The 23,931-nt window shown below is 43.3% G+C and overlaps 1 protein-coding gene across 2 annotated transcripts in view; it reads left to right on the top strand.

The window, feature by feature from the left end:
- Window positions 1–5,825: 5,825 nt before the first annotated feature.
- LOC142398230 (cadherin-1) overlaps window positions 5,826–23,931 on the top strand; it is a 130,214-nt gene continuing 112,108 nt past the window's right edge. For both annotated transcript variants that reach the window (XM_075482192.1, XM_075482200.1), the window contains exons 1-6: window positions 5,826–6,029; window positions 7,619–7,724; window positions 8,093–8,181; window positions 10,133–10,306; window positions 11,167–11,307; window positions 16,665–16,820. In XM_075482192.1, coding sequence (XP_075338307.1) covers window positions 5,955–6,029; window positions 7,619–7,724; window positions 8,093–8,181; window positions 10,133–10,306; window positions 11,167–11,307; window positions 16,665–16,820 — 741 coding nt within the window. In that variant the 5' untranslated portion in view covers window positions 5,826–5,954. The remainder of the gene's footprint in view (window positions 6,030–7,618; window positions 7,725–8,092; window positions 8,182–10,132; window positions 10,307–11,166; window positions 11,308–16,664; window positions 16,821–23,931) is intronic.

Here is a 23,931-nt window from a genome sequence, read left to right as displayed (position 1 = left end):
AGCTCAGCTTTGTGATCATTTCCACAGAAATAATCTGTTTGAAGAGTTTCAGTCAGGATTCAGAGTGCATCATAGCACAGAAACTGCACTGCTGAAAGTTACCAATGATCTCCTCTTAGCCTCTGATAGCGGACTTGTGTCTGTGCTTGTCCTGTTGGATCTCAGTGCTGCATTTGATACGGTCGATCACAGTATCTTATTACACAGACTTGAACATGTTATTGGGATTAAAGGAACTGCATTAGGCTGGTTTAAGTCATATTTATCTGATAGATTTCAGTTTGTTCTTGTAAATGAAGAATCTTCCTCACACACCAGAGTAAGTCATGGAGTTCCCCAGGGTTCTGTGCTTGGACCGATTCTTTTCACTTTATACATGCTTCCATTGGGTAACATTATTAGACAGCATGGCATAAATTTCCATTGCTATGCTGATGATACTCAGCTGTACTTATCTATAAAACCAGATGAACCCAATAGGTTGGTCAGACTACAAGCATGTCTTAAAGACATAAAGACCTGGATGACTCAGAACTGTCTGCTGCTAAATTCAGACAAAACTGAAGTCGTTATCTTTGGACCTGAGCGTTTCAGGGAGAAATTGTCTGCTATATAGTTACTCTAGATGGTATTTCCTTGGCTTCTAGTTCTACAGTGAGGAACCTTGGAGTTATTTTTGACCAGAACTTATCATTTGACTCGCATATAAAACAGGTTTCTAGGACTGCCTTCTTTAATATTGTTAAAATCAGGAACATCCTGTCTCAGAGTGATGCAGAAAAACTAATTCATGCATTTGTTACTTCAAGATTGGACTACTGTAATTCTTTATTATTGGGCTGTCCCACATATTCTCTGAAAAGCCTTCAGTTGATCCAAAATGCTGCAGCCAGAGTTTTGACGAGAACTAACAGGAGAGATCATATTTCTCCAGTTTTAGCTTCTCTTCATTGGCTCCCTGTTAAATTCAGAATAGAATTTAAGATTCTTCTCCTTACATATAAAGCTCTTAATGACCGAGCTCCATCATATCTTAAAGATCTCATTGTAAGATATTTTCCTAACAGAGCACTTTGTTCCCAAACTGCAGGTTTACTTGAGGTTCCCAGAGTTTCTAAAAGTAGAATGGGAGGCAGAGCCTTCAGTTATCAGGCCCCTCTCTTGTGGAATAAGCTGCCAGTAAATGTCCGGGATGCAGACACCCTTTCCACTTTTAAGACCAGGCTTAAAACTTTCCTTTTTGATAAAGCTTATAGTTAGGGATGGCTCAGGTGATCCTGAAACATCCCATGGTTAAGCTGCTATAGGCCTAGACTGCTGGGGGGCCTCATCTGTCACACCTTTCCTCACTTTACTCTCTTTATGTATATGTGATATTATTGTGGTCATTAACTCGTGTTTCCCTGTTCCAACAGATATCCTTTGAATGGTGTTACAGTGCCCCCCCCCCTTTTCTGTCTTCTCAAACCCCAGCTGGTCGAGGCGGATGGCCACCCTTCCTGAGTCTGGTTCTGCCAGAGGTTTCTTCCTGTTAAAAGGGAGTCGTTTCTCTCCACAGTCGCCTCAGGCACGCCGCTCAGGCCGGGAGATTGGACCGAAAAACAAAAAGTTTTCAGTGCAATCTGTTGGTTTTCTTAGCTAGGAAATTGTTTTTGAATTGGCTCTATATGAACGAATTGGATTATTTTATGAATAATTATGATTACAATGAATTGAATTCCAATTGGCTTGAATTGGACTTTATTATCTAAGTGCCTTGAGATGACATTTGTTGTATTTGGCGCTATATAAATAAAAATGAATTGAATTGAATTGAATTGAATTAAACAACACAATGTCGCTCCATGTATATCCCACTTCTGTGAAACCAACCTGTCCAGTTAGGAAGCAGCACTGACTGTGGATCAGTTCCACCTGCTGCTGTGCAAATGGAACAGACAACAGGTGGAAATGAGAGGCATTTAGCAGAACCACCCCTATAAAAGAGTGGATCTGCAGGTGGTGACCACAGAGCATTTCTCTGTTCTCATCCTTTCTGCCTGATGTTTTGGTCACTTTGCATTTTGTCAGTGCTCTCACCCCCAGAGGCAGCATGAGGTGGTGTCTCCAACCCACAGAAGGTGCTCAGGTAGTGCAGCTCATCCAGGATGGCACATCAATGTGAGCTGTGGCAGGAAGGTTTGCTGTGTCTCTCAGCACAGTGTCCAGAGCATGGAGGAGATGCCAGGAGACAGGCCAGTACACCAGGAGACAGGCCGGTACCCCAGGAGATGGGCCGGTACCCCAGGAGATGGGCCAGTACACCAGGAGACAGGCCGGTACCCCAGGAGACAGGCCGGTAAACCAGGAGACGGGCCGGCACCCCAGGAGACGAGCCTGTACCCCAGGAGACGTGGAGGGGGCCGTAGGAGGGCAACAACCCAGCAGCAGGACAGCTACCTCCTCCTTTGTGGAAGGAGGAACAGGAGGAGCGCTGCCTGCAGAATGACCTCCAGCTGCCACTAACATGCATGTCAGAAACAGACTCCATGAGGGGGGTATGAGGGCCCCACGTCCACAAGTGGGGCTTGTGCTCACAGCCCAACACCATGCAGGGAGATTGGCATTTTCCTGAGAACACCAAGATTGGCAGATTCGCCATTGGCCCCTTCCTGCAGCATCCTCCAGCATGACCGGTTTGGCAGTGGGTCAGTAATGGTGTGGGGAGGCATTTCTTTGGAGGGCCCCACAGCCCTCCATGTGCTAGCCAGAGGTACCCTGACTGCCGTTAGGTACCGGGATGAGATCCTCAGAGCCAGTGTGAGACCACATGCTGGTGCAGTGGGCCCTGGGGTCCTTCTGATGCATGACAGTGCTCGGCCTCATGTGGCTGAAGTGTGTCAGCAGCTCCTGCATGATGAAGGCATTGATGCTGTGGACCGGCCCGCCCGTTCCCCAGACCTGAATCCAATCGAGCACATCTGGGACATTGTGTCTGGTTCCATCCACAAACGCCACGTTGCACCACAGACTGTCCAGGAGCTGACTGATGCTTTAATCCAGGTCTGGAAGGAGATCCCTCAGGAAAAGATCCGCCGCCTCATCAGGAGCCCAGGCAGGTGGAGGCCATACAGGCAGGTGGAGGCCATACAGGCAGGTGGAGGCCATACAGGCAGGGGGAGGTCACACAGGCAGGGGGAGGTCATACAGGCAGGTGGAGGTCATACAGGCAGGTGGAGGTCACACAGGCAGGTGGAGGCCATACAGGCAGATGGAGGTCACACAGGCAGGTGGAGGTCATACAGGCAGGTGGAGGCCATACAGGCAGGTGGAGGTCAAACAGGCAGGTGGAGGCCACACAGGCAGGTGGAGGTCCAACAGGCTGGTGGAGGTTATACAGGCAGGTGGAGGCCATACAGGCAGGTGGAGGTCACACAGGCAGGTGGAGGTCCTACAGGCTGGTGGAGGTTATACAGGTAGGTGGAGGTTATACAGGCAGGTGGAGGTTATACAGGCAGGTGGAGGTCCTACAGAATGGTGGAGGTCACACAGGCAGGTGGAGGTCATACAGGCAGGTGGAGGTCATACAGGCAGGTGGAGGCCACACAGGCAGGTGGAGGTTATACAGGCAGGTGGAGGTTATACAGGCAGGTGGAGGTCACACAGGCAGGTGGAGGCCATACAGGCAGGTGGAGGTCACACAGGCAGGTGTAGGTCACACAGGCAGGTGGAGGCCACACAGGCAGGTGGAGGTTATACAGGCAGGTGGAGGTCATACAGGCAGGTGGAGGCCACACAGGCAGGTGGAGGTCACACAGGCAGGTGGAGGTTATACAGGCAGGTGGAGGTCACACAGGCAGGTGGAGGTCACACAGGCAGGTGGAGGCCAGGCAGGTGGAGGTTATACAGGCAGGTGGAGGCCATACAGGCAGGTGGAGGTCACACAGGCAGGTGGAGGCCACACAGGCAGGTGGAGGTCACACAGGCAGGTGGAGGCCAGGCAGGGGGAGGTTATACAGGCAGGTGGAGGTCAAACAGGCAGGTGGAGGTCACACAGGCAGGTGGAGGCCAGGCAGGTGGAGGTTATACAGGCAGGGGGAGGTCATACAGGCAGGGGGAGGTCATACAGGCAGGTGGAGGTCACACAGGCAGGTGGAGGCCACACAGGCAGGTGGAGGCCAGGCAGGTGGAGGTCACACAGGCAGGTGGAGGCCATACAGGTAGGTGGAGGCCACACAGGCAGGTGGAGGTCACACAGGAAGGTGGAGGTTATACAGGCAGGTGGAGGTTATACAGGCAGGTGGAGGCCACACAGGCAGGTGGAGGTCATACAGGCAGGTGGAGGTCACACAGGCAGGTGTAGGCCACACAGGCAGGTGGAGGTCCTACAGGCTGGTGGAGGTTATACAGGCAGGTGGAGGCCATACAGGCAGGTGGAGGTCCTACAGGCTGGTGGAGGTTATACAGGCAGGTGGAGGTTATACAGGCAGGTGGAGGCCACACAGGCAGGTGGAGGCCACACAGGCAGGTGGAGGTCACACAGGCAGGTGGAGGCCAGATAGGTGGAGGTTATACAGGCAGGTGGAGGTTATACAGGCAGGTGGAGGTCCTACAGGCTGGTGGAGGTCACACAGGCAGGTGGAGGCCACACAGGCAGGTGGAGGCCACACAGGCAGGTGGAGGTCACACAGGCAGGTGGAGGCCAGATAGGTGGAGGTTATACAGGCAGGTGGAGGTCACACAGGGAGGTGGAGGCCAGGCAGGTGGAGGTTATACAGGCAGGTGGAGGCCATACAGGCAGGTGGAGGTCACACAGGCAGGTGGAGGCCACACAGGCAGGTGGAGGTCACACAGGCAGGTGGAGGCCAGGCAGGTGGAGGTTATACAGGCAGGTGGAGGTTATACAGGCAGGTGAAGGTTATACAGGCAGGTGGAGGTCACACAGGCAGGTGGAGGCCAGGCAGGTGGAGGTCATACAGGCAGGGGGAGGTCACATAGGCAGGAGGAGGTTATACAGGCAGGTGGAGGCCATACAGGCAGGTGGAGGTCATACAGGCAGGTGGATGTTATACAGGCAGGTGGAGGTCACACAGGCAGGTGGAGGCCAGGCAGGTGGAGGTTATACAGGCAGGTGGAGGTCACACAGACAGGTGGAGGCCAGGCAGGTGGAGGTCATACAGGCAGGTGGATGTTATACAGGCAGGTGGAGGTTATACAGGCAGGTGGAGGTCACACAGGCAGGTGGAGGTTATACAGGCAGGTGGAGGTCACACAGACAGGTGGAGCCCAGGCAGGTGGAGGTTATACAGGCTACTGAGACTCATTTTCACTTGTCTATAGGAATCTCCACTGAAGTTGGATCAGATTTTCCACTTTTATTTTTAGTATGATTCCAAATCCAAACCTCCATGGGATAATAATTTAGATTTACATTGATCATCTCTGTTATTTTGTTTTCAACGCATTCCACTATATGATGAATAATGATTTTCAACTGGAATATTTCACTCATTGAGATGTTGGAAGTGTTATTTTGGTGTTACCTTTATTGTTTTAAGCAGTGTATAATGTGTACAAAGTTAGTCAGTGAAGACGCCATAAATCATATCTTTGAACTTTTCTTATCTGTTTGATAAAGATTCAAACCACTTAGAAAATGAAAGATTTGGGTTTTTATTGCATTTTATTTTTAAGCTTCCTGACATTTCTGGAGTCGTTTGATACCTAATCTGCTCTACGTCTTCCAGCTTTACATGCACATGTAACAGAAACTTCTGGTTCTTGACTCCTCCCATCAGCCTGCCCATATTAGGAACAAAGAGTGAACCTGCATGCAAGCCAATGCCATATATATAAAACGTTCTTGCTGCAACTCGCTCAGGTATTATTAACAGGCACTGAAATCACCTTTGAGAGAGAAGACACAACAGATTTTGAACAGAAGCATACATTTCTCAGCTTTCATTGCAAACTGTATGGAAAAGAGGATTTTCGGGCAGATGGGGACCATTTGGTTCACAGTTTGGGGAATTTTATTCATCATTACTCAGGTAAGATATTAGGTTAGACTTTTTTTTCTCATATTTCTACAGTTTCTTTCAATTTAAATAGCTGTAGGGAAAAAAAAACCACAAATATAATACATTCAGAATCCATTTTTTAATGCATACATTATGTTTTGGTTCACTTCAGAAATGACTTGCAGTTGCCTTTGATTACAAGTAAGCATTAACATGGCAGGCTACAGGGATAACTGTTTATCATAGCATGTATACAAATATGTGTTACAGGTTTTTTAATTAGAGATCTTATCAAATCTCTTGCAATTTACCTTCTAGAGCAAATAATTTCCATGAGATTTACTTTTCACACTGCATTTATAGTAAATAAAGATATTGTTAGATTAGCCAGCAAACAGAGTTTTGAAGGCTGATCCAATTCGTCCCCATTAATTTCAATATACTGAGAACTGAAATTACAAGCTTCTTAAGTAAACAGAAAACATTTCCCATCCTATGATTAGGCTACGACATAACCACATTTGTATTTCCTGTATTTTGTTGGCTCAGAATTTATTATGACAATGTGATAAAATTGCATGCTTAAAGTTATTTAATCAGAGATGCTCAGCTGTATGAGTAAGAAGGCCCACATTTACGAGCTTCAGTATCAAAGCATTTTACCACTGAAATTTACAAGAGATACTCGAGAGATACACTCTGAGAATACATTTGTCAGTCATGTATTTCTCTGTTTGGTTTATGGTAGTCTGAGTTCTCACGTAAATGACTGTATTCCCTATCATATAGTAGTAATGTGCTTTAGGGTGTGCTTTAAAACTGACATTTTCATGGTAGCTTCAAGGTGTTGGACAGATTGTTGATGCTCAGGCTCAGTCAGTCATCTAAAAACAGAATCTATTAACAGAGCTGTAAATTCATGGTTTAAAAGGAAAGTGCTATACTTTGTCTTGTGTTTGTTTTGTTTTTTTACTAAATCAGACCTCAGAAAATGGTATCAATCTGAGAGAAAAAGGGCATTATTTGTCTTCTCTAACAGTTTAATAGATAGCACATATGTTAGATTAATAAATTTTTTAATTAATAATTTTTTTAAAATTCAATTAATTTTTATTTATATAGCGCCAAATACAACAAATGTCATCTCAAGGCACTTAGATAATAAAGTCCAATTCAAGCCAATTGGAATTCAATTAATTGTAATCATAATTATTCATAAAATAATCCAATTCGTTCATATAGAGCCAATTCAAAAACAATTTCCTAGCTAAGGAGCTTTGATAACACAACTGTAGAATAAAGAAACCCTACTGCTGTTCAAAGGGCATAAAACACATTCGTCCCAACTATATGGATTGAGTGTCAGTCTTTAGACTCTTCTGGAAATAGACTGTTCATGCTTTGCTTGTCTGTCTTTTTCAGCACTTTTTAGCCCTTGTTACTTTACACCCTCTGACCCTGTTTAATGTTTGTTGCCTCCATTTTGTTATAATCACCCATACTGACTGCCATTTGAAGTCTTGCTCACAAAATCCGACTAAAAGTTATTTTTGTATCCTATGAAACATTTCATATTCCTCCAACCGTGGTTCATTAATTTGCAGTGTCCTCTCTCCTAGGCTTCACATGTAATGTGCTACACATGTAAACCGGGATTTGAGTCATACACGATTACTTTCAAAGTGACCAGAGAGCAACTGAGGCAGGGCATGAAGCTGGGAAAAGGTAAGGAGAAGCCAGAAAACTGCTGTTGGCCTTTAAGCCAGAGCCAGCCTGGTCTGATAGAAGCAGACAAGTTTCATCCTAATGGAATATGGACAGGTTTGTTATGGGAGACTTAAGGTTCCACAGGTACCAAGTGATAAGAGAGTCTGCCATGTTTTCCAAAGTACCTGTGCAGATTATTATTTACTACAACATGCAATCACTTGCTGTTGTACCACTTTTATATGCACTAAAAACATTAATAGAATCCTATGAGTGTCCATATTTCTGTTGTAAGCCACAGATTTATTCACCCACTTGTTTCTTTGACGTCTCCATATGTACTACAACTGAAAATTTCAACCTGTAATTCTCTTGTCCAATCCCAGTGAACTTCACCGACTGCACAAAGCGTACGAGATTCCTTTTCAGGAGTGACGATGACCATTTTGTGGTGGAGACAGACGGCACATTAATGGTGAACTCAGAATAAAAAGATTATCAAAGGATTAGAACACATTTTAAATGACTAACTTAGAATGTAATGTTGACACATCTAGTATTAATGATGCTTTCTTGATTTGTGATTTCAGGTCATATTTTGTGGTTAATGCGAGACACGGCGGGCAAAAACAGGGATTTTTCATGCAGTGGTCAATTTTTAGATTTTGGGCCAGTCTGCTCCTTCAATATGTGTTATTTCAAAACATAAATTAAAATGTTTATTTCATCACATTTTGTTTAATCGCGGCAGTACGTTTCGCCCAAATTTACCAAAATGAATTCCCCTGTTTAAAGGTGGGGTATGAGATGTTTTCTGGAGCATTTTTTATCATATTGTCTGAAAACCTCCTCACGACCCCATTGCACCCACTAAAATAGAATGTTTGGGAAAAAAATTAACATTTTAGTCCATTGTAGAGGGTGTAGCAAGAGGAAATGTCTGACCAATAGAAGTAATGATGAGAGTTACTTCTATTGGATTCTGACACGCCAATCAACCGTCAGCCCCCCCCCCCCTGCGCGTTCACAGACTCGTGACTCGTTCATGTGTTTTGAAGGCGTGGTTTCGAGGGGTGGGCTGAAGGGAGAGGCAAGGTTGTGTATTTTCAAAAATATAGCTTGCAGGAACCGTTTTTCCAAGATCTCAGACCCCACCTTTAAATCTTTAAATGCCGTTTTCTCAAAATCATTTTTTTGTATTTTTCCAGTATCAACATCTCAGCCTATGGAGCACCTACTAACACCAAACTTTCCAGTTATACACTTAGCAGTATTCTGAAGATATTTACAGAAGGATTTGTTGATAAATCATTCCTGGCCTCATTTATGTGACATTATAATAAAAAAAATGGCAAAAATGTTTTTTAGGCTATGGGCAGTATTTCCTAGGAAATGAAAGCAGATATCCTGAAATCCCTCTGTAATTTTCTTTTCATTTTGTGTTTAAACAAAATGAAAAAAGAATTTTGCACCTGGCTTTATCATATGTTCAGATCTAGCTTCCGGAAATATATGCAAATGTGCGCATATTTAATGAGATAATGCCTCATTTGCATAATTAAACATACAAATTTCTAAAACTTGTAATACATTTTTTTTCATACTTGTATAAGTAACCAACTGAGGAAGTTTCATGGTGATATCTATTATTTTAAAAATATTACCCTATTCACCTGTAGTGTCTCGCCTTAATTTCATATTGTAAATGAATCAGCTTAATCATTGCTAAAATGCAGATGCATATTATGTTGACCTAGAACTTTTTTTTATCTTTTTATCCCAGGAATGAAACGTTCATTGGCACACATTATTTGTGCAATTTAACAGATTTAATTACATTTATATCACTTCGCTAAAGCAGATATATGATTAAACAAGTATTCCCCTCTATCTGAACTTCCTTTAATGAATTCCCCACTTCATTCTTGCTGACGCACTAACCTCAGCCACAGCAGCCAGGTCTCAGGTCAATAACAGCTGCAGCAGATGATGACATTTCCACTGGATAAAAACAGTCACAGTAATTCTGTCTGTTCATCGGTTGTATACTGCCTTATTTTAATGCTGTTGTTTTGCCAATCTGAATAATAAGAGACAGTGAAAAAGAATGTAGCCTATGTTATTAAATCATTGAGTGATTTCTATTCTTCTCAGAAGGACCATTTTATGGCTATTTATGCTAAGACTTTTATAAGTGTTCAAATCTATGTTTTTCCTTTGCGTATGAACACCAGAACTTTATTTTGAAATCTTGCAGGATTAGTTGAACAGCAACTACAGCAGTAATGATCACTGTTAATCGGTGAAAATTGCTGTAAATCGCCTGCAACACCCTCAGTGTCTCAGCAATTTGTATCATATAGAGAACTCTTGTTAAATTCCGATCTGTTGGTAACTTCTGCTGATGTGTTGTCTGTGTCCTTTAGGTTAAGAGACAGGTTGTTCTTCATGAAGGACACCGGGACTTCTTCATCCACTCCTGGGATTCACAAGGTCACAAAATGACTGTTCCTGTCATGGTATTGCTACTTGGGCACCATCATGGAAACCATAATGCCCAACACCACCTTATCACTTTGGACTCTGGAAATAACACAGAGGCAGGTTTAGAGACACTTAAAGCAGAATTTGTTGGAAGTAAAAAAAAAAAAAGTTGTTTCCCACAAATCGTTTAATTTATCATTTCCACGGACTGGTAATTAGCAAATTATGTTGAAATTATGTCAAACATCTAAATTGGAATATGAATAATAACATTGAATTTGGATTATCACATAAAGCATACAATAATGGCCGTTTAATTTTTCCACTTCGGTGGAAATTCCCACAGCACATTCTGCCGTCACAAATCTCATGTTGTTGTTTATCAGTTAGCAGTTATCAGAAAATGAAAAACCCTCTTGTTGGCAGTTCACAGTATAAAGGCTCTGCGGGAAAAGGCAAGTTGGTGGCAAATCTTTGTTGAAGCTGGAGTGAACACCATGAAGGCTGCTTTTCATCTGTAAATTGATCAGGTTTCCATGACTGAACTAACACTTGCTCATCCATCAGGCACTGAGAGAACCTGATGGATCCTCTGCTAATAGTTGAGCTCTGATCATTTCAGAGTAGCTCTAATATTCACTCACGTAACACCTGGATCGCTGCAGCGTGTGCACTGTGGTCAGCTGCCTATAGTTGGAGGTTCACTCATTAGATTCAGCTCAAGAGAAACTTTAGCAGGGGTCAAATCTACTCTAATGATGTTATGAGGTCATTTCCTAGTACAGTTAGTGTCATCAACAGATCAGGCTGTTAGCTGTATGTGTGGAGAAACTCCAGCAAAGTCTGTGGGCCATTAAAACATGAAGCATTTTCAGCTAATGCTAATGCATACTACATTACAGTGTTTCACTGACTATTTTTAGAAGTGTTTCACTGTATCACAAGTTCTTTATAATACAATGTTTGTTTTTCTCAGAGTGCAACTGATGAAGCTGTGTCCATCATACACTTCCCCAAGTCTGCTGAAGGTCTGAGGAGGAGGAAGAGAGGCTGGGTTATTCCTGAAATCTCTGTTTCTGAGAACGAAAGAAAAGCTTATCCTCTAAAAATCTCTCAAGTAAGATGAAGTAAATTTGTTGCTGAAGTGCATTTTGAATATTGTTTCCTCTGCACTGTGCTGATTATTTGCAAGGCTCTATTTCTAGTATGTTTAAATGATCCTAGCCTCTTTAGAATGACCTTAAAGGGACAGTTTGCCACTTTTGACATTAAGCTGTATGACATCCCATATCAGCAACATCATTTCTGAACATCTTCTTACCCCCTGCTGCGTCCTGTGAGCAGAGTTCCAGCCTCGTTTTGGCGTTGATGAAGGTAGTCCGGCTAGTTGGCTGGGGTTTAAAAAATAAATATTGTTTCTCAAAACAATATGCGTTCAAAGGAGTAATACATTTGCATCACAAAATCGTTGTCCAGGAAAAAGTCAGACCTCACAATCGCTTGGCCCTATTTTCTCTCCCTTCGTATCACTGCCTGCTGCCGCCTGCCGACAGCCGCGCCTGTTACGGTGTTTGCTGCTTGGTCTGCACTTCGGTCTGCACGATCTTCACGGCACTACTAAACCCGACAATTTGAGATGAAGGTTCATTACTTTGTTCTGGGACAGTAAAGATGATTTCTAATGATCACATTTTATTGCTGGCCAGAGTACAGAGAACTGACACAAATCAGTCACTGAACAGTCGTAGCGTTTTTACTATTGAATGAACTTAATATTCAATATCTTCGTTTGGGGCACCACCTCCCGTTCAGTCGGGAGGAAACAAAATTAGGAGTTTATCAGTCTCAAGATGTGCTACTTCAAGAGTTCTCGCTTGAATTGACTGAAATTACTTCAAGAAGCATTCAACCACAACTAGTTACTAATATGGATTATTTATTGAACACTAAGCAGCAACAGAAACCCTAGTTAGAGTCGGTTGTCCAATAACCGGAAGGTTGGCGGCTCGATTCCCACTCTCGTCACTCAAAAAGATTGGTGGAATCTGGAGGGGTGTCAGTCCACCTTGTCACGGCTGAGGCACTTTTTTGTTGAACAGCTTTCCTCTTTCTTTCACCAGTCGTCTGAAAAAGCGATGCCCAGAGCGTCTATTCCCAGTCCTCACTCTTTTTAGCGACATGGTTTGTTCAATGGATCAGCTAGAGGGCTCTCAGTGCGTCATGTAAGATGATGGTGAAGACTCGGCTTCTGCCATCAGACCTCTGGAGCTGGTTCAGAAAGCTGCTGCTCATCTGGTGTTCAACCTCCCCAAGTTCTCCCACACCACTCCCCTTCTCCGCTCTCTACACTGGCTCCCTGTAGCTGCTCGCATCCAGTTTAAGACTCTGGTGCTGGCCTACAGGGCAGTGGAAGGAACAGCTCCTTCATACCTCCAGGCTGTGGTCCAGTCCCAGACCCCCGGCTCTGCGGCCTCCAGGCGGCTGCCCCCTCACTCAGGGGTCCCTGCGCACCATCCACACGGTCACGGCTTTTCTCTGTTCTGGCACCCCGATGGTGGTACGATCTCCCGACTGATGTCAGGACAGCTGAGTCGCTGCCCATCTTTGGCCGCAGGCTGAAAACCCATCTCTGCAGGAAACACTACTCAGATCCGCCCTCTTAGGACATCACCTGTTTCGTCCTAGCTCCTTAAGGCTCTAGCATGGTTGCCGCGTCTGCTAGCGCGAATGGTGTTGATGACATCATGATTTCGTGCCCGTAATATATAGTGGCGCAAGTCGTTGCGCCAGTAGTTGCAATTTTCTCCGTCACAGAGGTGTCGCTGCTACGTGAAGGTTACCTCTACTCTACAACCAGGAAAGTTTGTTTCCCTGCAGTGTCGTACAAGTGCCTGTACACACCTCCTGACTGAGCCTGGTCTCACAACGGTCCATCCGGTCTGTCGTTGTTGGCGCCGTCAAGTTACAAAAATCGAGTGGTGCATGACAACGCACTGCGCCGTCTTTTCAAGGCAAGCGCAAGGCCTGATACGTCATTTTGACGTCACGGTCCGCCACCGCCGCGACAGACGTGTCAACTATAACTCCAGCTTTACGCACTTATCTGTTTCCTAAATTGTCTTTGTTTTCTAAATTGTCTTCCCATCTGTCTAGGTACCTAACTTATCGCACTTACTCTAGCACTAGTTATGCTCTTAGCTGTTTGGTTTTGGAAGGAAATGCACTTATGTTTTCTTGTGGCCTGAAGTTCTTTTGCCAACTGATGTGGAACACACTTATTGTAAGTCGCTTTGGATAAAAGCGTCTGCAAAATGACTGCGTAATGTATGTAATGTAATGTAATGTCACGTCTTTCACGTCTCTCTTGGCCGAAGATGCGTGGAGTTTGAGGTTTGGTACATAGATGTCGGAACTAGGGGTGCGGGGGGTGCGGTAAATGAAGATGCAAATTTAGGGCTTAAATAAATGTGAGAGTACCATACCTACCTATTTCAGAGCCTTTAAATGTATGATATGCAAAAGGGACAGTGAACCTGTGAAAGAAAATATTTAGCATCAATCAGGTGTCTCAATGAAAACACACACACACACACAATCCTAAACATGTCATAAATACATACAAGTTCTTATTTCCCCTCCTCCCCCACCCACCATGGTCACAGACTGATCGTGACCATGGCGTGATTTGGAACGTTTAACCATGGAGTTAGTTTACCTGAGTATCTGAACACAGAATTGTCTTCACTTAAAGGTTTGGTACCACTGACCTCTAGATGGCACTGTGGCTCCATAGGAGATGTTATTGCATACTATCTATTTTCTTGGTGTACTACCTACAACATTGGGAAAAGTCTTAAAATGAAGTTTGAGACAGGAGTGAGAATTTTAATCAACTTGTACAAAGGTATAAAACATGTTTAATGTAGTTCCAATAATCAGGTTTTTAGGGTGGCTCTGAAACATTGTTATGTTCCAAGAGTGTGGAATGGGACTTGATCAAGCCTGGTTTTTGTCTGGATTAGATAGATGTCCTCTTTGATTTGCAAGTTTCAGATAAGAGTGTAAAGGCTGAGTTATACCTCTTTTAACTGCCCTTGCGCTTGCGTCTTGCTTGCGTTAATGGCTCGAGACGTTTATGCTTCATTTAGCTTTGTCGGCGGTTGCGTGTGCTGCGTGGCGATTCACCGCCAGGACAGTAGGTGGAGTAGCGGGTTTTTTCAATGACAAGCCTACTACGATAAAAGGAAATTCACCGCCAGGACCTCTTCGGCAAGTCTCTCTTCCATAGATTCATGCTTCTCCTTCTTCTTCTTCTTCTTCTTCTTCTTCTTCTTCGCTTTCTACCTTGGCGTTTGAAAACAGCGGTCTTTTATTAGGGGATGAAACCATAGACATAATATATTGTATATATAATATAATGTCTATGGATGAAACCGGAAGATGAACACGCCGCCGGATGTGATGTAGATAGTGGCTTCCGCTCGCGTCTTGCGTCTTGCGTGAAGTTTAGAAAATTGAGGTGACACACGCAAGCACGCAAGGGGAGACTTGCAACCGCGCAAGGGCTTGCGTTGCGTCTTGCGTCTTGGTGTGAGTTCTCTCCCCCACTCCGCTTCAAAGAGGAGTCTTTGTATATTGCAGGCCAGCTCGTTAGTTGGCATAAAAGTGTTAATCTTTCCCAGCTATCATGACCAAAAGGTGAAAGCTTGTGCGGAAAAGTTTTCTCAAATCCTTTCCCAAGACGAAAGGTGACTGTAAATAAGGTGGTGTCTGCGTCTTTGAAACCAATATACAGGAAGGAGGAATGTTATTGAGTCTTTGAAACCCATACAAAGAACAGGGAATGTTAAAATCTCTACCATCAGCTCTGTACTGTACATGCTAAACAACAGGGCTCTCAAGTCTCACGCAATGAGCGTGAGACACACGCATTTCAACAAGTTCACACGCTCACACGCCACACATGCCATTTCTCACGCTGAGAAATGATCAACTTCGTCGCACAGAAATTCTAATGGCCGATACTATAAACGAGTCAATGGCAGGTTACTGTGCGCTCGTACAGCTCAGAACTATAGCTCTGGTACAGCTGTCTTGAATTAGCAACCCATCGGCAAATCACAAAATAGAATTTCTCAGCCAATCAGAAAACAGAATTTCTTGTTGCCAGGTGTGAAATAGCTTTCAGCTGCAAGCACGCGTCCCATGAATGCACAGCGGACATAGCCTATTATGCTCTGAATGCGTGCAGAAGTTGTAGACGAGCTGGAGCTGGTAGGCCTAAATATTCAGCACACACCCTTTGACATGAGCAACTTAATGAAAAATGAAAAATATGTAGGAGTGTAATTAGGCTTCCGTGGTTAATTTTTTTCAAAGGTGACTGGTATGAGCAGATTCCCAATAAGGTTATCTACAATTGCCAAACTGGTATTAGTTCTGCCACACTGAAATGCTGATGCAGAGAGGGTTTTTTCCATGGTGGGGCTCAATAAAACCAAGACCAGGAACACGTTGGCTCTGAATGGAACTCTGTCATCCATCATGACTGTGAAAATGGCTGACATTGAGCCACAGTGCTTTAAATGGGAGCCCCCAATATCAGTCATCAAGCATCAAAATCTGCCACAAACACTTACAACAACACTCATAAACAAACACACACAGAGAGGGACTGCTCAAGGGGCCCATTTGGGGTTATGTTTGTTTTTCTTAATTTAATTTGTCTGTTTTTTTGTTTGTTAAGACTTTGCATACCTAAAACAATTTATTTTAAAATATAGCAGAATTTAGTGTAAAAGTGAAGATTTGTGATTTTGGTATAAATAAAACAATTTTTTTGTTCTTTAAGTAGCTAGTTTATGGCGATGGGATACTGCAAGGGACCCCCCCCAAAAAAAACCCGAAAGAAACCCCCCCACGCACACGGCCTGGCCCCTGCCCCGCCCGAATCTCACTCCAAGCAAACTTGAAAACTTGAGAGCCCTGTCAACAATATTATGACTATACTTGTTAGTTAGTGGTATTAAAGCTGCGGTCGGCAACTTTTTTTTAGTCGTATTAGCTTGAACTGTCATGGGATTCTGGAAGTAGAATATTAAATAGGCTGTTTAGAAAAAATAACGAAATCTGTAGCTCCCTCTGAAGCCTGTAATCATGCTTGCAAAAACCGAGCGCTCCCGGCTGTTTTTAACCAATCAAGTTAGGGTGGAGGAATCCTACCTGTCAATCACAGCTTGTGCACACGCTGCTGAGCGTGAGTCTGCCCCAGCTTGTGTGCGCTCACACTGGTGTGAACTCACGTGCACAACCTCGTCCACAGAGGGGGAGGGGTTTGGGGGGCGATTCGGAGCTTGTTAGAGGTTGGGGGAGGGACCTGAAAGTTGTATCAGTTCGAATTTTCTGACTTTAGACTCGGAATTTTGAAAACCTGCCGACGGCAGCTTTAACTAAGGCTGGGTGTGCTTTGTCCAGATCCGCTCTGACGAGGACCAAAAGAGGAAGATCTATTACAGCATCACTGGTCCAGGAGCTGATGAGGAACCTGTCGGCCTTTTCACCATGGACAGGACCAGTGGTATTCTGTATATCACACAACCACTCGACAGGGAGAAGCAGGCAAAGTACATGGTAAGCATCCTCTCTGGTAGCTTTATACACCCTTTGTCTCAGTTTGAACTCCCCTGGGATGAAAGGGAAAACCAAATTACTGCTTTCTTAGCTCATACAATCAAGAAATCCAGTGAAACACACCTTCACTAAATCCTTCACTGAGTTAGGTCATAAGCTTCAGGTTTTCCACAGACTTTAGGCATTGATTTAACAGTGTGCTGGTGTTCTCCTGTTGGATCGCACCATATTATACAAAGTATGAAATAAGAATGCACGCTGCTGGTCAAAGGTTTGAGCACGCACCTACCCATTCATTTTGAGGCGTCCTGACTTGAGTTGGACAGTATATTGTTATGTCTTCATGTACAGAAGCAGTTGACAAATGAATACATCTCAAACAGCACAAAGCTGAACGGACAAGTTGATGAAAACTAAGAAAAAAAGGTCAATCATACTGAGCTGCCCCCTTAATATGTTTCTCTGGACACATGTTCAACAGAGGTGTCAAGTAACGAAGTACAAAGAGTTCCGCACCTTACTTAAGTAGAATTTTGGGTATCTGTACTTTACTTTACTGTATTTTCAAAACAGCCTCGTTACTCGTATTTCATTTCAGCCTCGGTTTTTTCATAGTTCAAAAACATTGAGTGAATTTGATTGCGATTGGATGAGAAGTATAAACATATACCAATCCGACACACTATTGGTCAGTACGCAATCCATTGCCCCGGCACGTCACAAATCACGTCACACGCAAGCAAGCTTCGTAGCAATGGTTCTATGGAATTGTAGTTCAGGGTCTGAGGCACGTATCGAAGCTTCAGTGTTGCGCTCCACTGCCATCACCACTGCTTCGTCCCTGATACACACACGCACACACACACACACACACACACACGCACACACACACACACACACACACACACACACACACACACACACACACACACACACACACACACACACACACACACACACACACACACAAAGTGGATGAAGGGAAGGATGTTTCATTATTGTTTTACTTTTTATTAATCACCTGCAGCTAAGCTTGGATATTCAGTTACATTCCAATAAAGGTTATTGAAAACATGCCTCGGAAGTTTGACTTTTTGCACCATTACAATACTTATAGGCATATAACTAGTCATCATATCATGGAGCGGACTCCATGAAGCTAATGCTCAGTAGCATACATATATGGTTCTTTAATGCATTTGCATTATACTAAAATGCATTCATTTTCATTGGGCATATATGAGGCTGAAACAGGTAGCCTTAGTGCATCCCAAATTATTCAACATTAACATTTTAATATAACAGTATAGTCAATATAGCCTTTAGAAAAAATATGTTTTCTTTTTTTGGGGGATGGGGGGTCGTGAAGTACGCTATAGGGCCCTGTGGTGCGGGGCCTATATAATTTGATGGGTTTTTTTTTCTTTACATTACTTTTACTTTTATACTAAGAAGTTTTGAAGGCAGTACTTTTATACTTCTACAATTTGATACTTTAACTTCTACAGAAGTCTTTTTTAACTCTAGTATACTTCTACTTGGGTAATGGAATGTGAATACTTTTGACACCTGTGATGTTCAGGACACACACGACCCAACTCATGTTCATGTTGTTCAGTTGTCTAATTTTTCAGCTTCTTTGTAAAACCAAATCTTAATCAAGAAATACCTGCTGTAAGTACATTTGTATCTCACTTTTATAGCCTTGTTGACCTCTCAAAGCGCTTTACACTACACGCCGCATTCATCAATCACATAAACATCATTGGCAAGGCAAGTTTATTTGTACAGCACAATTCAGCAACAAGGTTTGATTGATTGATTGATTTTATTTGACATTCTCCGTTCATATTAAAAAATAAATACATGATTAAGTTCCATATAAACCGCATCACATACTTAAATTTAAAAAAACAGAGCGCCATGATAACACAATAAAGCTTGGAAGCTTATTTCCATTGTGGTCCTAGGTGATTCAAAGTGCTTTACAGAGACATTAAAATGGTAGAAATAAAAAGCATGATTTAAATTTTAAACAAGTTAAACTATGATTAAGTTTTGAAACTCAAGCTTCAGATTTGGAGCTTTAGTCAAATGCAGCTGAAAATAGGTGTGTCTTCAACCTGGACTTAAATACACTGAGTGTTACAGCTGATCTGAGGCTTTCTGGGAGTTTGTTCCAGACATTCTTGGACCTCTTCTGTTTAACTTGTATATGCTCCCTTTGGATCAGAAATTGCAGAACTTTGACATCAATTATCACAGTTATGCAGACGATACACAACTTTATGTGTCTCTGTCACCGGACGACTGCAGCCCAGCAGACGTTCTGTGTCAGTGTCTGGAGGAAGTAAACACCTGGATGAGAGAGAATTTTCTACAATTAAATGAAGACAAAACTGAGATCATTCTGTTTGGTAGCAAAGAGAAGAGGGTCAGCGTTGGTACATATCTTGAGACTCGGGACCTTATAATCACTGACCAAGTTCGTAACCTCGGAGTGTTGATAGACTCAGATCTGACTTTCAGCAGCCACATCAAAGCTGTCACCAAGGCAGCTTTTTACCACCTCAGAAATATCAACAGAATTAAAGGTTTCCTCTCCCAAAAAGACCAGGGGGGTATTCCTAGAAGCTGGCTTAGCGGAAAGCCTGGCTTATTTCGCTACTTCTGGCTAAAGTTAGCGAGAGTTCCGTTCCATAAACGTGGCTTATTTGAACTCCCGCTGAGTAACCATGGTAGTTTATGCTGCTGAACTAGCCTGGTCGCGGGCAGGCTAAAGTTGAAGCTTAGCTTAGCTGCAACTCAAAAAATGTCCGACCGGCTGAAACAGACTCCGGAAAGAAATGTTCACCTAGAATTCTGCGCTCCCGCAACTCATGTCTTGTCTAAAAAACGAAACAAAAACTGTGGTTATCATATCACCACTTTCACTGTCTCGAAAAATCAATCAGTCGGTGCCAGTGCAACTAAAGAAACGCAACTATACACACGTATTGAACATGAAATTAAATGAGAGAGAACATGGTATTCATTAAAACTAATCAATACCTAACAAACATCCGATCTACACCCACGTAGGACCAGACTCAGAAAAATGGGGGACAGGTAATAATGTTAAAGCTGCGGTTGGCAACTTTTTTTTAGTCATATTAGCTTGAACTGTCATGGGATTCTGGAAGTAGAATATTAAATAGGCTGTTTAGGAAAAATAACGAATTCTGTAGCTCCCTCTGAAGCCTGTAATCATGCTTGCAAAAACCGAGCGCTCCCGGCTGTTTTTAACCAATCAAGTTAGGGTGGAGGAATCCTACCTGTCAATCACAGCTTGTGCACACGCTGCTGAGCGTGAGTCTGCCCCAGCTTGTGTGCTCTCACACTGGTGTGAACTCACGTGCACAACCTCGTCCACAGAGGGGGAGGGGTTTGGGGGGCGATTCGGAGCTTGTTAGAGGTTGGGGGAGGGACCTGAAAGTTGTATCAGTTCGAATTTTCCAACTTTAGACTCGCAATTTTGAAAACCTGCCGACTGCAGCTTTAATGATACAAATTATTGAAAGCTCCTTTCAAAACAGTCAAGGACACTGTACAAACAAGATATTAGATAAAACGCAGGAATAAAAACATCTTACCATATTAAAAATACACAGAACGGAGCAATAAATGGAGGTAAGCAAAGTTAAACGGATGGGTTTTGAGTTAAGACTTGAACAGAGGGAGAGTGTCAGTATTGCGAATGTCGGGGGGGTGGGGGGGGGGGGACCTCTGTCCTTTCAAGCTGCTGCTCCACATTTACAGTAGCCGATAATGTAAAACAACCTACTGGCTGAAGTATTTGCATTAAGTTCATCATCTCCCTCAGGCTTCCCTAATGTTATCGGTGCACTACACTGTGCCCATGTACGCATCCAAGGCAAGGCAATTTGTAGATCACAATTCGTAGACAAGGCAATTCAACGTGCTTTACAGCTACATAAAATCACAAGAAGGCAATAAAATCATTCCTAAAAAAAAAAAAATCATTAATTAATTAATTTAAAAGTGAAGAGTGCAGATAAAATACTTTCAGGTGTCATATGCACTTCTAAATAGAACTGTTTTCAGCTGGATTTAAACATTGTCACATTGTCCAGGCCCCTGCTGGACCCGTGGAGGCTGACTATGTAAACCGAAAATTTTTCCATATCCTAAATGTTCAGGTACACTTGGGGATAATTGTCCATAGACTCTGAACTGGATTTCTCATTTTGAAAAACACCACATCAACCCCTTTGAGTAATGCTGAGCAATGTTACATGTATGCCCTGTGAAACCTCATCACTGACTCCTATCCTCTGTGCATACAGATGATCTGTGATGGAGGTCATTTAATTTCCAACATTGAGGTTAAATGGCCGGGATCAGTTCATGATTCTTGAATCTTCCGAGCATCCTCACTGGCACAGAGGTTTGCACAAGGCGCAAGAATTTTACTTACCTAAAGGAGTGTACTTTTGAAGTAAGGTGTAGCATAGGCAGAATTTTGGTGATGTAATGAGAGGTCAGCTGTTGAGGTCATCTTAAGGAATTTAAAGTGCTCGTCATACTTTATTATAGATAGCCATATAAGGCACATATTGCATCAAATTGCCAAGTTTTAACACATGTATATCCATCCAACATTTCTCTTATTCTGCAGGAGAGTTCAATGGTGTCCTGCTTGGGGACAGAGGCTATGCATGCTGGCCGTACCTCCTCATGCCATATCCTGATCCAGGAACAAGGGCGGAGAGGGCGTTCCACCATGCACATGCTACAACAAGGGCACGGATAGAAATGACCTTTGGCCAAATTAAATACAGGTTCATTGCTTAAAGTTCTCAGGCACCATGGCTGACTTCTGACAGAGCCATCTTAAATTAATAGTATACTTCATATTTTATACATTTTGTCTTGTGGACAACTTTTCAGGCTGAAGTCTGAGTCCCTGGAGCTTCCAGTGCCTGAAAGGACTCAGTTTCTCCTGACACAGTGAGGGACCTGTACAGGAACACATATTTCCTTTGATCCTTATTGTTGTGACCTTTGAGTTAGAACTTCTTTTCATAATTTAGCATTGACACAGTAGCAGTTTAAGTCAGAGCAAGTGTAAGAAGGCTAAATGGACAGAGATGATTTATAACTTTCCACACGTTAGGTCATGGCACCCCACTGTGAATATAAATGTAAAAAACACATTTCTAACACGTTGCATGAACCGTACAATAATGACAAGTTTGAGTTCAAGTTGTGTTGAATTGTTTAATTATTATTACATGTTTCTCAAGCTGTGGAGAGAAAACAGAATTAAATACAGTTCACAACACGAAATTCTCCTTTATCTGAATTTATACTAACATCCCTCTCCAGTTTCATAATCTCCAGCTTGATCTTTTTTATTTTCAGTTTCTTGTATTCCATGTCTAGTTTGGTGCTCTCTTTATTGGACAAACACATTTCTTCAAAGGCTACTTACCACACTGAAATATTTTCCTGTACTTTACCTTCACTTGCTGCCAGGTACGCTTTTGGCTGTTAAGATTGCTCCTGTTGAGATGTCACAGTGAAAAATTAATATGTGGGTCACACACAGGATAATATAGTCACTACAGTATGATGATGCGTGTCGATTATTGGGTTATTAATAAACTGAGCAGGGCCAGTATATTTGTGGTGTACATCTCATACAGAGACAATTCAGCATGCTTTATGTAAACACATTATAACACAAAGAGGAGAGCATCAATACATGAGGACAGTAAAATAAATGTCTAACAATTGACAATGGTATGAAACTTTCATAACTTACGCGTTTAGTCTGTCTGCAGTTGTTTGCCATGCCGTTTCTTTGCTTTTTTGATCGCAGCTGTATTACCATTTCTGGTGATGACACTTTTAAAATCCTCGTACAGCTCCATCAGCATTATTTGTTCAGCTGCAGAAAAAATAACAGCGCTTCTCGCTCTCATTTTCACACAGATCTCGGTTTTTCCACCATCTTACGTTCCTCGTGCACTCGCACTAAACTAGGCTATGTAAGCCTCGCTTGGATTAGCCTCACCGAGATGCAGCTAAAATGTCTTTGAGAAACGACTTGAGGCTTAATTGGGAGATGGCGCTAGTTCAAGCGATGCTTACCAGCTATAGCCTGGCTTACTTTAGCTACTTTCTGGGAATACCCCCCAGGTTTCATTCACTTGTTTTCATTCTTTCACAGGATTGATTCACTTCATTGGTTTATCCGATTGCTGGCCGCCGAGCCATTATGTGTCTGGGTTTGTGTAGGTTACTGATCATGGTTGTTAGCAGTCGATAGTCAGGTTGTGTGATGTGTGTGTATTTTTCTATGGGTACATGCCATTGACTGAGCGGTCTGTGCTCGTTTTTTTATTTTTATTTAATTCGATTGGCGATACTAATTAATACTGGGGGGGAGGGGCTGGTCCCGGGGAAAATTGCCAGGGCCGATTACATATAAAATAGTCACATCCACCTACAGCGCCACCTGCTGGTGGTCGTAAACGTCTTTTTTTTTTCCACACCTCGCATTTGATCGAACTCCTCCTACATATTTCATGCTAAAATCTTCAAACTTGGCCAGGTTACTCTTAAGTCATGGGGGGAAAAATTCATGGAGAAACTTTTCCAAACTCTGAACAGTGTGGGCGTGGCCAGGCGGTGAAAATCGTGTGATGGCGTTTGTGATTTGAAAGTCTTATCATCATCGCAAAGTCATGAAACTTGGCACACACGTCCACCCCGACGACCTCGTACGTATGTAAAGAGTATCGTGTTTGGGCAAAGCAAAATGGCTCAGTGGCGCCCCCTAGAAATTTTCAAAAACCCCTCCGCATTGGGGTTATTATGTGCTCGTACGTACGCAGAGGGTATCGTGCGTTTAGGTAGAGCTGCAGCTCCAGCGTCCAGCGGATGCCTCAACGTACGCACATCCCAACGTACGCACACCTCGGTCCCACTCACAGCTGCTTGCAGCTTTCTAGTTATTAGGGACCGAGCAGTGAAACTGCAAGGACCCTATCATATCTGTAAGGATTATTATTAGGGACCGAGCAGTGAAACTGCAAGGACCCTA

This window comes from Odontesthes bonariensis, chromosome 2 (genome assembly GCF_027942865.1).
Source record: "Odontesthes bonariensis isolate fOdoBon6 chromosome 2, fOdoBon6.hap1, whole genome shotgun sequence".
Lineage (NCBI taxonomy): Eukaryota > Metazoa > Chordata > Actinopteri > Atheriniformes > Atherinopsidae > Odontesthes > Odontesthes bonariensis.
This window is presented reverse-complemented; position numbering and strand designations above follow the sequence as displayed.